Genomic DNA, 16,969 nt, shown 5'->3' on the forward strand with positions numbered 1-16,969 from the left:
AAAACATTAAAAGGCGCACACACACATGCACCCTAAGAATTGTTCACACAAATACATCATCTACACACAAGAAGCTGAACAGACGTGAACACACACACACACACACACACACACACACACTCAATATCATGCTCACAAAAACCATGCCAAATGCACGCACACACACACACACACACAACAAGGGCACACAGAAAAGCAATCCAAACAGAGCAGAGAACACACATACAACGAGCTGTGTGCAGAGCAAGCAGAGCCTCCCAGCATGAGACCAACAAGCACATGCGCACACACACACGCATACACACACACACACACACACACACACACACACACACACACACACACACACACACACAAAGACACAGATTCAACCTTCAGTGCAGAACCAATACAAGATAGGCAGCAGACCAGACAGCAGAAATATTTAGAATGAAAAATACAGACAGACAGCTCACTTCTACCACTCCAACACACACACACACACACACACACACATACACGCATGTATGCAAGGACACAGATGCATGGTCTATACAGATACCTCTGCAACATACAAATACACATCCACTCTTAACCAAAATACACACACTGTACTTTCAAGAGCATGTGAATGTGAGACACAAAATCTGTGCATCACAGTTGGGGTTGTAGTTGTGTAGTTGTACAACCAACTAGATCTCTCTCTCTCTCTCTCTCTCTATCTCTCTCTCTGGCTTCACTAAGCTATATACACTAAGCTATTAGTCATGTTCACACTGTGCCAGCTCACCAGCTTGCATTGACAGGCTGCATACGGCTTCAAATTCATGTCAGCCGCAATGCAATCGGGCACAAAGTAGCCAGAGTAGCAAAGCCAGCTGCACTATATGCACGCATGCAAAACCAACGATGTGCACATTCCACATCATTGTCTCATTGTTTTTACCGCGTGACAGGTGCTGGACATTGCACATACTATGGTTCAGGACAGCACAGTTTCTCCTATTTGCTTTAATGTCGCAGGCAGTGCTTGAATTGGACTGCACACTGACTAGTGGAACGTCTGAGTTTTTTCCCATACTGGTACTCATATTTCTTTTGAAGTACCTCTGTCCAAGTGAACGCAGGTACAGAATGCAAAACTCTCTGACTAAAAACATAACCCAGTCAAAACATCCTTGTTGGAAATGGATTCAGAACACCAAGAGGAAAAGAAGACTCCAACTCTGAGGAACTTACAGAGGGTAAGGAGAGATCTTTAAATCATTAAATTCAGCTGCTACTGCAGTGCAAACCATACCAAGGGTACAGGCGGTTCTATCTGTGATAACACTGAGCATCCACTCTTTACTGCTAGCTACTATATTTCAAAATGACATTTCAGTTAAAAACATGACCTACGCATCATGGCCTCGCCTATAGTGACAGTCATTAGGATAACTACTCCTAAGAAGTGATGAAATCTTTTCAACAGGTCTTACAAGCCTACTTGCTGAAATGTATTTATGTACACAGGAAGACTGTACTTAGGCAAGGCGATGCCTTATGTTAAATGTTAACATGACTTCTTTTACACAAACATAAATGTCTGAACCACATTTTATGGCCATCCATTAATTAATTGTTGAGACATTTCACCCAAAATCATAAAAAAAACCTCATGTTGGCACTAGAGGAAAAGTCAGGGGATAACCATAGGCATTAGGATACATCATGTGGAGACCATGATTGTCTGTACAAAATCTCAAGGCAATCTACACAATAGTTGTTGAGATATTTCAGTCTGGAACAAAATGATGAACCAACTGACCAGCAGACCAGCAATTCCACCTTCGGAGCCACGCTGCTGGCAAGGCTACAGAGCTTTTTTTTTTTTTTTAATAAAAAAAAAAGCACTTCCAACTGTAAATGCAGTTTCATTTATTTCATTATTTTAAAAATAATTACTTGCACAAATGCTCCTCATGACTTCATGTGCACTTTCATGCAGCAGTAGATCTCACACTGGGATGTACCTACACACATACCGGCATATGTTATCTAAGATAAAGGCCACATGCTGTGCAGCTGCTTGTGAAACGTACTGGCACCTTATTTGTTCCAATTCAAGCAGTGGTCACAGAACATGGTAGCACACGTGGCTGCTATCACACACACGGACAAATACACGGACTCACACAAACACACAGACAAAGACACGCACACTCACCACCCAATACAGTCTGTGTAGCGACTCAGAGCTCCTCTGCCAGAGTGACAAAGCTATTACTCTAAAAGGCTAGCTCCCTGGGAATTTAATCACTCGTTTTCTCAGCTCATCTTTTTTCCTCCCTCTCTCTTTTTCAGTGTTTTTCCTTTCCTCAACTCATTTTCTATCATTCCTAAAGGGTTATATCACACTCAGTCCTGCTCTTTCTTTATGCCCTGTTATTCACAAATGAGCTCTGTTACACATGTATGCACAGGCACACACAAATGGCATCAAGAGAGGGGGTGAGAGAAGGAAAGTGAGGGACAGACATCAAAGCTGCACACACAAACACGCAGCACAGATGCTACATGTGCAAAGAGGGACTGCATAGACCACTGATCAGAGAGAGTGCAAACACATACTATAAACACACACAAAGTCATTTGACCTCTCCAAAGCCTGTTCTAGTTGACCCACATATGCAGGCTCGTCCTAATAAAGCCCTTTAAATGAAACCAGTTAAAAAAAACAAAAAAACAACTCAAACCACAACCGTGTGATCATGGGCCGACTGGGTGGCGGAAATGCAAGTGAGAAAAAATATGAGGCAGAGGGGATAGAAAGAGTGAGATTGAGAAAGAAAAAAGGAGAGAAGCCCAATCCTATTATGAACCAAAGCGGTGAGCTGAAAATGAAGGCATCTCTCACTCGCACTCTCTGCCTCTCTTTCTCATTCTAGTTAAACTCTCTCCCTTCTCCCAAATGAGATGAGGATTCAGGTCACAACTTCAGCCAAATATACCAACGTATGCACGCTCACACACACTGCACACGTGCACAAACACATGCATGAAAAGGCTAGACAGCTCGCGCTAATTAGGCGAGAGGATAAGCTCATACACACACACACACACATTTTTTTATGCAACGCACACAGATAAACATTCTCTCATGTGATCTCCGTCTCCTGCTTGTACTCTGTCTTAATCTTCCTCAGACCCTGTTCCTGTTTTATTGATTTTCTCAGTGTATTTTTTCACTCTTTTTTCTTTCAGTTTTCATATTTTTATTTCAGCTCGGTTTAAAGATGTTTTCGTTTTTTTTTGGTTATTTGCATTTGTATGACTGGTAAGAAATGCCAACATCGTTTGCGTTAGAACATGAACTACAATACACAAAAAGAGTGCACAAGAAAGACTTCTCTCTTTTTTGTCACACACAAAAAAAACAAAAAAAACACAGATACACACATACTCCTACACCCTCAGCCTCATATGTGTGGTGGTGAAATGAAAGGAGGGAGCAGGAAGGAAGGACAGCCAGCTGCTTCATCTGTCCTCAGGAGTCCACAGGGGAAACAGTCTGGCTGCTGAGCATCCTGACTATCAAACACAGCTTCCTATAATATGCTGCCTGGTCTCTGAGCTGTGGAGTCTTTCTATCTACCATTCCATATATATATATATATATATATATATATATACACCCTGTCTATACTGTGTGAACGTGACATTCTTACCCACAGCTGTGTTTTTATTGTAGCATACACAAAGTATGCTTTTGTTGAAATGTTAACACATCTTCAATAATATCCTGACTACTATGGATTGCAATGAAGTCTCATCCTTTAGGAACCAAGGCTTTGCAAGGTGACTAAGAAAAACACTGGTTTGAGTATGAACCCTGGCTACCAAGTAATCTGTTATGTGTATTATCAAAGTCCTGTGTTGGTATTTTATGTTTCGCTTCATCAATCTCCAACCAATAATTTTCAGGCTTTCATCTCATGCTCATATTATCCTAAATGGCTCGAAATTTGTAACCGGCAAGAGCTTCACTATCCAGCTCAAGGACATGCTGACACACACCTTCCAGTAATACAACGTGCCTGTTAAAAATATTATGGAAGATATTTCATTTGAAAAATTGAAAGGTGCAAGAATTTAAATTCTGGGCTGTTTACATGCTTAACAACTTATTCACATTTTTCAGATATTTACAGGTCCGGCACTTTATTTGTGATCAAAATATTTGAGGTGATATTTGGCACTTGATATTTTAAGACTAAATATTTAATTCACTGTAGAGAAAAATAAGGTGCATAAGAATGAAAATTTTTCTTGCTTATAACTGGGTGAAGAGTATTTGTGACAGTTCTTAAGCAACTTTTATATTGCAAAAGATGAAGTAACAGGAGTTCAGGAGAAATCAATAGTATTTGAATAATAAGAAAACTACTCTGTTGAAAAGTGTGTTGCATAGTTACAGGAATTGTATGGTGACTAGTACCCACGCTGTAAGAGCAGAGGGGTAAAAGTGTTGGTAAACTTAATTTCAAACTGCAGTTTTGATATCAAACCACTGGACTTAGTACTTCTGTTAAAGGATCTTGTCAAAGAAGATTTTCAATACTCTGGTGTTTGAGTGGCTGATTGACTGACATTGTTATATGATTAATTTGGACACCTTAAATAAAGCAGTCAAGACTTACAAACATCACGCTATAAGTGAAGCCCATCAAAAAGACAATTAGTCAGTGGTTTTCAGAAAAAGTGTGTGTGTTTGTATTTAGCATCTAGTTTCCTTTTGTTTTTTCTTATCTAAGCTTTTTTGTTATCATTGTCAGATGTAATGGAACAGTGCGCAGTGTTTTGATTTTTATTATTCTTTTACATTTTACTTTTCAAAGACACCTGTGTTAGCATTTGTTTTGCTATCTCTGTGAATACTTTAAACTAAGTATTGTACTTTTTTATATTCCCAAACTGGATATTGGGTTCTTGTTGCCAGTCTGTGTTGTATTTTTGTGAATTTAACTGATAAGCAAAATGAAAATGTTTTAAAAACATGCATTCGACATATATAAATACATGGGTGAGAACCGCCTAGACAGCTCTTACAGCATTCACTATTATTCCTGCTGTCTAATCTCTAATAAAGCACTCTCATTGCCCAGTAGCCTTGTTGCCTAGCATCCTGCTGTATCAGGCTACTAAAATGCAAACAAATGTGCAACAATCCCAGCTCCCCAACATCAAGAATTTTGCCTGCAAACCTAAATTGGTGTCACAGCTCAATGTGTAACCTTATGTTAAAAGCACATCTTGTTTGAAGGATTTTAACCTTTGAAATCCATAGTATTTCAATCAGCCAACCACGCAGGCTTGACTCAGACAGCCACTTGGTTCCTTGGGATATCGATTTCTAAATAAATCAGGGAGACATTTATACACACCTAAAAGCGGTAATCATTGTACATGCATAATCATATTGAATTAACAACACAGAGTCATCCAAATTGGAGTCAAAGACAGGATTTTCCTGTTTCTAGTGATAAGATTGTGGAATGACTGCTGAGGAGGAGAGTAACTATATGATGCAACATGTGTTTTTCATGCACTGCTTTTTCCTTTCCAGGTAAAATTAAGACACTGATATGTGCTGTTTATTTCTGTTTGGAAGGTTGTATGTTGTATATATAGTGTCAGTATAAGGAAGTAGCCTTACAGTCACAACTTCTTTTTGTGATGCACTGTCAGGTCCTACCCCAGTCACCAAGAAACACTTACCTAGGCATTTATTGAAATGCTGCCACGCTAGCTTCCCTGCTGGCCCTAGGGGTCTACTGGGGGCACTATAATGTAATGAAATTATGTACCCTACTGCTGAATATACCCATTACCTCTGAAACTTCCCAGATGTACAGTATATGTGCACATGGCAAAATACACATTGCACTGCAATATAAACAAAGAAATGTGTTACCATTTACACCTCCACGGTCGTTGCAGTTAGCTATGCCAGCGAGCAAAACAGTGTGCATCACACCTGTACATACTAACTGTAAGCATCGTAACATCATTCAGTGCCATTATAAAAGATGCAGTCCTTGGTGATCAGGTGCCATTATAAAGTTATATATGTGAACGACATTATTGGTATGCCATGATAAAAAATGATGGCATGCTGTATGAACTTTGGCATACTAGAACTAAAAAACATCATTTTGATATACCTGCTGCAGTTAGCTGCACAGCTAACTGTGCGTAACAGTTTCCTCAAGTATTAAAGCCTCTGAACACCCCCACACCGGAGTTTTTAATTACTTGGGCTGATTAGACCTCTAGTCAGGGTGAAGATGGGTGGAGCTATGCTGTAAATTATGTGGTCCCAGAAAACATTATGCACCAATAAGATTAATAACAGGTTAAGTTGTCCCGCCCTGACGGGTGGTACAAAACAAAATATTTGCAGCGCAAATTCTTGTCCCTAAAACTGTCAAGACAAATCAGGTTTCAATAATCATCATCACAGCAAGCTTATGCAGACAATTATTAACCCGTAGGCTGTGTTCTGCTGCCGAAGGTTTTGGATCTGTGTCAATATGACTAATATCAGAGTGGATCAGAGTGACTCATTATCAGCTCCCGTTGACGTGGTGCACTGCAAAATCACAGGGTTAAAGCATCTTTTTTGACGAGAGACAGAGAAAGCGAACCATGAAGTGTGGGAAAAAATGACATGCATTGCTATTCTTATTAATGAGGCTGCTTTTTAACTTGTAGCACATCATCCTGTAGTCAGCAATGGTGTTTCTTTGTTTGGGATGTTCAAGTGGACCACATTTTGGACGGGGTCTAATTATGTCCAGGTCTATTCAGATTAGGTCTGACTATCCTGACATTCTTTTTCCTTTTTTTTCCCCAAGATTACTCTTATGCAGACTTGATATACCTGACGTGCACCAAAAAAAAAAAATGCATGTTCATCATAGAGAAGAATGTTTAGCTGCTGCATTTGTCTTCTTACTAGCAGTGAGCAGCTGTGGGCTCTGAGCCTTGCTTATTGGGCCTTTGAAGTTGAACTGCTGATGGAAGGAAAATCATATCTCATTCACTTCCTGCCTTCCATATTTTAATATTTTACCAGGCTACTCTCAGGTCACAAGTTTTTGGACTGCCGCTCTGTCTTGCTGGACACAAGTCTAACAAAGACTCTGTTCTTCTTCACCTCCCGCCATCATCCTGTTATCCTACTGCTAGAATCAGCTGTCAATACAAAACCTGCTTCAATCCATTCACTACACATACCAACTATTATCATATCTTTAAGCTGCCCTCTGCCAACCACTGCAAGTCACAGTATATGTCTGAATTACAAAGTCACTGAATATACATGTTGTGCCTCTGCACATAGTGGGGGATACAGACAATAACTACCCAAGCCCCAGAAGTGCTATATCAATGAATATAGAACAACCACAGAGAGCAGTGTAAAGTCCTTATAGCTTCCCTCGCTCCTCCGGGGGATACAGCTAGTATATATATGATATTATATGATAATGGAAGTGAACCAAGTGAGATAATGCAGCATGTGCATGCATACATGTGTGTGTGTTTCAATGTATCCGTGCAGCTTAGAGGAGGAGGGGGGAGTTAGCCGTCTTTCATGCTTTCATATAGTTCACATACAATCATCTGCAAAGGTGAAAGGGACAGAAGGAGGAAAGAAGGAAGAGAAATAGAAAGGAAATGAAGGAGATCAAGACAGTGAAAGAAGGGGGGGGAGGGGGGTGTTGGGGGGGGGGGGCAATAGCGAAAGGGAGAGGCAGAGAAAGAGAGAGAGAGAGAGAGAGAGAGAGAGAGAGTGAAGGAAAAAACGCAAAAGAGGCTCAAAGGAAGGGTAGGAAGGCACAAGATTACTGTTACAGCTCAATTAATGCTGGGACATGAGATGACCCAGCCACTGATAATGACAGAGCCCGCGTTAGAGAAAGAGACAGAGGAGGGGAGAAAGGCAATAGCAGTGATCTCGACAGGATGTTAGGAGGAAGCTGGAGGGGGGAGAAAGAGGAGGAGGAGGAGGAGGAGAGGAAATAAGAGCAGATACTGTTAAATCTATTCATGATTCATTATTTCTCACTGCGACTCAAAGCTCCCCTCCCTCCCTTGATGTCTCTCTCTCTCTCTCTCTCTCTGTCTTTCTATCCCCCTCTTTCTCTGGCTGCAGTCCCCCTTCTTTCTTTCCTCTTCCCTCCATTGCTTTTTGTTTCTTGGCTCTCATTTTCATCTCCATCTCTTTTTTTCCCCCTCATCTGTTCTCTGAGGTCTTTATCTGTCTCTTCTAAGGCTCCATCCTTCCTGTTTACCCTCTTCTCTTTCATCCGTTCAATTAATCTCTATCTCCTCTTTTCCTCTCAAGCCTGCTCTCACACTTTTTCCAGCCTCTCCCCACCATCTTTCAGTTTTTTCTCTCTTAACTAGCTTTTTTTCTTCTTCTTTCTACCGTGCTCTCTTTTTTCTTGCGGTCTCTCATATCTTCAGAGTCCTCATTTTTTTCTTAAATGATCTTTCTCCCTTTTTTCAAACTATCCCACTTACTTTTCCATCCCATCTCCCTTTGTAACATCCTCTTTTCTACAGCCTTTCTTTTCATGCTTTCCTTACACCATTTCTTTTTTCCATCTCTCTTTTGATATCTTTTTTTATACCAGTTCCTTCATTTTATATTCTATCACACTATCTCCCTACCTTCTTCTTTTTATTCTATTTCTGTCAATTTCCGCTTCTCGGTTTCCCTTTCTATCTGTGATACTGTTCTCTAAGTTCTCTTTTACTATCTGCCTCATATGTCTCTCTCGCTGACTCTCCAACCACCTCTCGCCCCTTTTTACCAACCTTCTTGGTTTTTTTCCCCCACATTCACTCTGCTTTTTTCCTACCTTTCCTTTCTCTCATATTCCCCCTGCACGCTCTTCTCACAGCCTCATTCACTTCACATCAGACTTCTCCTTTTTCATTTATTTCTCTCTTTTTGAGTGTACCTCTTTGGTCTCCTACCGTCATCCTTACCACCTATCCCTTTCCTCCACTCTCTCCTTCCTCTCTTCCTATTTTCCACACTCTCCCCCCTTGGCCTCCCTCTGTCATCTTCCCCAACTACCCCCTCCTCCTCCTCCTCTTCTTCCTTCTCCTCCTCCTTCCATCTCTCAGAGGTGCAGCCAGCACCCCAGTCCATTTCTTCTTTTTGGCGACAAGAGCTGACAGTCCAGCTCTGCCTGGCTTTGCTGCCAGCTATCTCTCTCACTTTCTCTCCCTTTGTCTCTCTTTCTTTCCCTCTTTATCTCTGTTTCCCTTCTATGTCTCCACTGCTGGGTAATAGTTTCTCTTCTTGGAATTAAAGTACAACTTTCACTGCATTTTGCTTGGTTAGCACAACTAAATTTAAAATGGAAAGTGTTTTAGTAGCATATTAGATTTTTTGTTATTCTGACCAAAATGTCAATTTCTAACTAACCAGTCTTTTTTGGAAAGAAAAGCAAATGCATTTGCATAGATGGTGCTTCGTTTATTTCAAGTGTTTTTTTATCTAAATATTAAATTCCCCTGTTGGGAACCAATGAAGTGGTACCTATTCTCAAGTGTTATATGACATTACAAACATTGAACATAAGTAGCAAAACTTGAAATAGAATAAAAGAGCTGTATCAATCCTATGAGTACCTGCACTGTAATTCAACTCTTTTCAAGATGAAATGATCAGTAGCTTGTAAACTTTTTCCAATAAATACTCCCTTTCTTTCCTACCCATTTTATCTATTTATCTCTCTCCCTCCCTTTCTGATTATTGCTCTGTCATTAGTTGTGTCTGCTGTGGGGTTTACAAATCAATCTATCAAATCCATCAGTTTTATTGTGCACGTCACGCTTTCTTGTTGTCTGCAGCACAACACTTCTAATATAAAGTCTCTTTGGGGTTTCCTGTCTTCTAAAGTGGTTCACATCTTTGTGTCTATGAGTCCACAGCTGAATTTGGAATTTGGAAGAGAGCAGAATAAAACATGAGGAGCAGAGAGGACAACTTGAGACAATTTTCTTTTTCAAACATTTCAAGTCCAATTTGAGGCAGAAAAAAAGTTAACATGAAGGCAATACAGAGCTATAAGAGCTATGATGGCATGCTCCTGAGTAATCTGCAAGTTTAGTTCTCTTTAAAGGTGCAACACAAGTTACGTGTTAGCATTATATCTGGAGAAGATTATGTAAGTATTCATCCTGAATCACACCATGTCTTGCAGACATTGACGCTGTCTTACTGTCAACCATGCATCCTCCTTTTATAATCCTAAAAAACTGACATGCAACATGGACCCACACTAGTTTATGGTCTATAGTGTTGTATAGTGTTCTGTGTAGTTTTAATGTATTAGTCGCAAGTTTCAGTGTTTTAACAGAATCTAATGGTACATTTTTGACACTGCTTCACCTGGAACACAATAACACAATAAAAATATCAAAACAGGGGACTGGACTGGTGTTTAATATAGCTGATACCGATCAATTAAAATGTGTCCTGATCAGCTTTTAAACTGGTCTTGCATCATCCCTAACTTCAGGCACTGGACATAACTTTAGCCAGTACTGGATTCTGGAGTAAGTATGTACACTGCAATCTGTATTTGGACAGAAACGCACTGTTTGACATGCCTGTGCTATAATTACCTTGATAGCTAAATGACACAATGATTATGAGGTTAAAGTGCAGAGTGCAGAGGCATTCATTTGAAGGCGTTTTTAGAGATTGTTTTACACAATGAGCTGCTTTCTAAATGTGTATCTTGCACATGCTGGGTGCTCATTGTAAAATGTGAAAAATAAATCCCTTCTCGTTTTCCATGGCAGAGTCAACTGAGAGCAGCATAGAGTGAGTTGGCATGACAGAAAGAGAGAGTGAGAAAGTGAGAGAGAGTAAGAGGGAGACACAGGCAGTCACCTTAAAGGAAGATGCTATTCAACTGGATAATGATTCTGTCTATCTGCATATAGGTCTGTCAACACAGACAAACAGATTTCATATCTGCTATCTGTCTGTCTGCCTTTGTCTGTCTTATGTCTGCAGTTTGACTGCCTTCCTTTCCAGCAGAGTGACCCAGACAGCAAATTAACAGAAAGTGTGGAGACACTCCACAGACACTGGCATCTGAGAGCACACACTGCTCATCACACACGTCTTCACTGAAAAATACAGGATCTCAGTAAAAAATAAATGGAAAATATAAACAATATACACTGACCTTCTTTATCACCTTCTACATGGTAGATGGTCTTTACATTGTTTAGAAGGACCAGTGGGTGATTTTACCAATGAGTGCTAACTACCCCAAGCTGTAGATATTAGCTATACCTTGTGGACATCTAGTGTCAATTAACCTCTGCCTGTCACCACCAGTCCTGTAAAACATACATTTGCCATTGCAGGCCTGCTGTTAGTGGGTACAGATATGGGAAAGACATTGACAACATACCTGTCTATGAACACCCCCTCCTCTCCCTGCACACTCTGAATCAAAACATGATAATGCAAGAGTAAGAAAGGATTGCTGTTGGCTTTTCCTGCAGAGAATAGCTGCTAGTCAACATCAACCGCTCACGCCAGGGGATAATGTTAATGTTAATTTTTTAACTCTGACTCTGAATGTTCGCTTCCTCAGTGCACATGAATGACCACATGACCAGAGGTATCAGCAAAACAGTACCTACAAACTTAAGAAAGCACATGGGAAAGTTGAACAGTCCGACCACTGTGATTAGCTATCCAGTGAATTTGTTTAGAATATTTCCAGGCGACGACGAGTGCTGCTGTGGCAGCTGAAGCAGCGAGAGAGGGTCAGGAAGGGATAGCAGCTAATGAAGAGAGAGATATAGGAGAGGAGGAGGAGGACAGCTGCCAGCAGGCTGCTGTGGGAGAGCCAGCAAGGACGGAGGCAACAGGTGAGGCTGACAGCAAAAGCAACAAGATAGAGCCCCACCACCACCACCAGTCGAGTGGCTGTGGATGAGGGGGCCAATTTGGAAAATTTTGTCCCCCTGTCCATAATTGCTAATGGCTGGCCTGGCTATGATTACTATCTGTACCAGCCAATCCAATAGTATTACTGTTTACTATTTTTCACATCAGTAATTATTTCTTCTGTCAGCTACAGCAGACACTCAAAAGAATATCTTAAAAAAAAGAAACAAAAGAAAATTTAATTACTCTGCACGTTTTATCCTGACTTCTCTTTTCATGCTATAGTACAAACCACATTGCTGGGCAGTGACCCTTAGTAAAAGTAATAAAATCAGCCATCCAATGCTCAGTGTTGAAACCACTTGTTACTCACTTATTATTAGTCGACCAAACAGAAGAAAGAAAAACAAAACAAGTCTTTGCTAATGTTATTAATTAATATTAACTGCTCTGTTTCTGATCTTACCTTCTTTTTTCTTTTTTTTTTTTTAAAAAAGAGACACACTTTTGGGATTATTTTTTCTCTTTTGCTCTCATCCTCTTAACACAAGATGAATCTGATCCTGCTTTATCCTGCTAATACAGTGTAGATTAAGTGACCAGAAATGTGATAAAATGCTGGACAACACCCTTTGCTGAATGTGCTAAAAAAGGACAGCATCAAGAAAATATAGTACAAACCCACTCACACACAATAACACAGTGGCATACAATGTTTTTTGCGTGTACAATAACACATTCACTTCCTCCCACCTACTCATTAAATGCAACTTCTACACAGAAAGTGAGACACACACAACCTCCACATACACCAGCATCAGCTCGACAATGTGAAGAAAGAAAACAAAAAATACAGAGCGGTCTTTCTTACCTGCTTGTGCATCTCAATGTTGAGACCGTAGGACATTTCATAGTACTGTGGAGACAAACACAAATGACAGAGCTTCCTTAACATTTTATACACAGCGCACATTAACATTCAGTCTTACACAATATCTCCCATTGAACATCTGTTGCTCGGTGTAGCTGCATATGCTGCTGTTTGTCACTGTGGTTTTGTGAAAGAAAGAAAAGTGAGAGAGAGAAGATCGGAACGTGCATGTGTATGTGTGTGTTTATAGTACAACAAGTTTGTGTGCGTCTGTGTATAGATAATGAGGCATTTATGTCTTGGTGTGAGTTATGTGTGATCACTTTATCGGCATGTGTGTGTCCGTGTGGGTGTGAGGGGGTTTTACAGTTTGACTGGTGTCTATGCACAGCTGTGTGTGTGTGTGTTTACTGCAGTTTGTGTTTGTGTGCGCATGTATGTGTGTTTATGTGCCTATGAACATCTACATATGGTGGCGATCACATTAATAAGACAAACTGTAAGACAAATGTCTGCTTACAATGCTGTGCACTGTGTGTCTGTACAAAACATGGGTTGAAAAATATACAAGCCTTAGTACCTGGTACATACAATCTATCAGGACACTGTAAGGAAAACGGCACACAAAACACAGTGCTACCGGAATTCTCACAAATAAGCCAGACCACATCTGGCAGTGAGCTGGCTTGCGTCGCGATCAGACCTGAGCCAGGTGTGTATGCAATCTGTAAAGTGTGGCCGCAATCAAACAGAAGAAAGTTCAGAAACTCACTTAACTCTGCCTCATTCTACACACAGTAGCTTTCCTGGCAAAGGAAGAATAATTACGCCTGATAAAGCAGTGCTGCTTTGCTAGACCCGGGACAAACTGTCACTATAAAGAATGGAGTTGAATCATTTCATCGATCGATCAATCAGGAAATCAACAATAACATTTATTGGCAACAATTTTTAGTTTTAGTTGGTTCCAAGGTTTCAGTTTCTTGTGGATGCGTGAATATTTGCTGTTGTCTTGAGTCGACTTTTTGCCTCACTGGACCTCAGACGAAACAGTGTTTGCCCGACAAAACAAGAAAATTGCAGATTTGAATTAGCAATTTGAAAATCATTGTTACATGTAGTACTAATCCAGATAAAGGTAAAGATAAAGGAGGAGCAGCAGCACAATACTGTTTCTATACCAAGCATGTCATGCTGCTATTTGAATGTGTGTGTTTTGTGTGTCTGTGAATTCTCTGTGCATATATATGTGTATGTGTGTGTGTGTGTGTGTGTGTGACACCAGCACATTAAACATACCTGTGTGTGTGTGTGTGCTTGTTAAATGCTTTATGCCACCACCTCTGCTTGTGTGCTCTTGCTAAATGTGTTGCTCTCTCTCCTCTGTGTGTGTGTGTCAGTAATGTGCTGTAATGCTGTTGGTGGCGAGTGGCAAACAGACAGTGAGGATCCGTCATGCTGACAAAGGCAGCCTCTGCCGCTGGATGAGCAACGCTCTGACTGATGAGAGCGAGACACGACTCTCTCTCTTATTCTCTTGCTCATTTTCACTCTATCGCTCTCTCCTCTCTCTCCATTCATTCCCCACCTCATTCAGTCCCTCCCTCTCACTCCTATCTCTATCTTTCAGAGGCTGTCAGTCTTTTCTCTCTGCCCTCATTCTTCTCTTTGGTTATTCCCTTCCTTCTTTTTCTCACTATCAGATGTTCTTCCTCTCTCCAGTTCAGTCCATCGTTCTATTTCCTCTCCATTTATTCACTTGCTATCTTTGTCTGTCTCTATCCATGTATATACCTTTCTATCTAAATTCAGTATTTAAAAAAAAAGAGATTTCCATATTACTACACTATACACTACACAACACTACATACAAAATACAGTGTACACTATGCTACACACTGTAAAGTGACATTCTTACACTCCTGTCCCACATAGGTTAACAAATTGGGTAAACAAATTACTGCAGACTACTCATTAAAAGAAGAATATTAATGATGAGAAATTGTTTTACAAGTACATGTAATGTAGTTGTGAAAACTATGACGGACAAAAGATCAAGTACGTATATATTATAATTTGGTTTGAGAATGTGTGTCCAATTCTTGATATTCGAGTTTTAGTTTAGACAATTGAAGAACAGAAGAAAAACAACATTTTAGGCATTTGGCCAAATCAAACTTTTTTCCCCACCACCTTTAATTCACTTTAAATACAGTTTATGTCATTTTACAATCAAGTGTTTCTTCGCTTCCTTTCCCCACTACACACCCATACTGACAGACAAACAGAGTGATCATCCCACCAGTTCCACCATTGGTCAGTTGAATGTCACATGACTAAGTTTGGGTTTCCCCTTTGGTCTTTGCTCTTTCAAAATACATCGGCGCAGTCTCTATTGGGGGGGGAGGGGGGGGGGGGGCGCTAACAGCTGCAGTGTTGCCAACACAGTGCATTTGAAGCAAAGCGTTCGCAGAGACCCCCCCTCAAGGTGCGCTTCAAACCCAGGCTGTGGTTCACTCAACCTGTGCATTGCGAACCCAAAGCTCTCCAGGTCTGCTTTGCCTTTTGCCACATATAAAAAACATATAGACAGAACCATGACTGGTAATGACAGCATCCTTCATCTATCTATCTATATTGCTGCTATGTGTTGCTTCTCTGTTGTCACCTTCTTCTGGTGCATTCTCCCTCACAATCTCCTGTCAACACCTTTTCTGTCTTTCTTGCAAACTATCTTATCTTTTGTTCACTTTTTCTTAACCTTCTTTCCCTGTATCCTCTCCCAATTACTCTTTCTCTCTTTTATCTCCCCTTGTTTTATCTATCTGCTGTATCATTTTTCATCTCTGTCCTTTACACTATCTCATTCTTTCTCCTTTTAGTCATTTCTATCAATCATCTTTCTCGTATTTCTTCTCTCTCTATTCCATGTTCTCTCTCCCTCTATTGTCATTTTCTACTTGGCTCACTCGATATGTACATTTGTTCTCTCTCGTCCTTGTCAAGTGCTATATCTATATTTTCTCCTTCTTCTCCCCTTGTCAGCTCACGTCCGCTATGTACTTTGCTCTTTTCTGTCTATTCCTGACACACACACACACACACACACACACACACACACGTTTTCATCCACACAAAAAACATACACAATCTTGGAATCTCTTTCACATGTAAAAATGCACACATACTTCACACAAGTATGCACACACCTGAAAACATATACACATATATTAGAGCACTCACTCACAAACATATTTGAGCTGGCTCTCTGTGGTTCAATGTCTGCCTCTCCTCCAGCCCTCTCAACATGAAAGACATGTGACATCTCTCTTTGTTCTCCCTGTTTCTCTCCCTCTCTCCCTCCATCTCTCATCAGCCTCTCTCGTCACCCTTCCATCATTATACCTCTCCTCAGCCCTCCCCATCTTTTTAACTCAATTCCTGTCTGTCTCTCCTTATTAATTCTCCCTCCATCTCTCCCATCAGCCTCTCCACCTCTCTGTCATTACTCTCTGTTTCTCTTTTTTGCTCACTGCTCTTTCATCCCCTCCTCTCTAACATCCTCTTTTCATTTAGTATCTCACTTTTGCCCACTACACTGACAGCTGAGTGCCAAAATCAGGGCCCTAGCATTTGAATACAACCTTGCAGGAACATAGTTCGCTTCAGCAGCTCTCCACTCTCTATGGACTAAAATGAAGCAGCTGACTGTACATAACCAGCGTGACATCATGGACAGGACTGTAATAAAGGTATGATGGGAACGCTTCTCTGTGAAGCCGGAGGGAAAGCAAGTAGGTATGGGTTAGCAACAGCAAAAGCTAAGGAGCCTTGATGCTGCCACTGTACATTTCTGAGATCTGCTGCATCACAGTGTGTTGTAACCCCTTTATTAAATGTTTATACAGTGCTTTTAAAATGCTAAAATATGATTTGCTGCTCAAGATTAAACAACTGAACAGTATAAAAATAGTTATATTTAGCTTTACCCCCACCGATAAAATACTTCTTATATATGAATGCAAAAAAAATAAATAAATAAAAAAATCCAATCCAGTATAATTTATATAATCATATAACACTGCATAATAAGTGCTGTTACTTTGAATTCTTTAAGCTTTAAGTAAATTTTGTTTGAC

The 16,969-nt window shown here is 40.4% G+C and overlaps 1 protein-coding gene across 2 annotated transcripts in view; it reads right to left on the bottom strand.

Moving 5' to 3' along the window:
- tle2b (TLE family member 2, transcriptional corepressor b) overlaps positions 1-16,969 on the bottom strand; it is a 75,315-nt gene that overhangs the window by 36,050 nt on the left and 22,296 nt on the right. For both annotated transcript variants that reach the window (XM_071487715.1, XM_071487714.1), the window contains exon 4: positions 12,831-12,875. In XM_071487715.1, the coding sequence (XP_071343816.1) occupies positions 12,831-12,875 (45 nt within the window). The remainder of the gene's footprint in view (positions 1-12,830; positions 12,876-16,969) is intronic.

This window comes from Trachinotus anak, unplaced genomic scaffold, assembly GCF_046630095.1.
Source record: "Trachinotus anak isolate AG129_WGS33_773 ecotype Australia unplaced genomic scaffold, CSIRO_AGI_Tana_v1 ptg000010l, whole genome shotgun sequence".
Taxonomy (NCBI): Eukaryota; Metazoa; Chordata; class Actinopteri; order Carangiformes; family Carangidae; genus Trachinotus; species Trachinotus anak.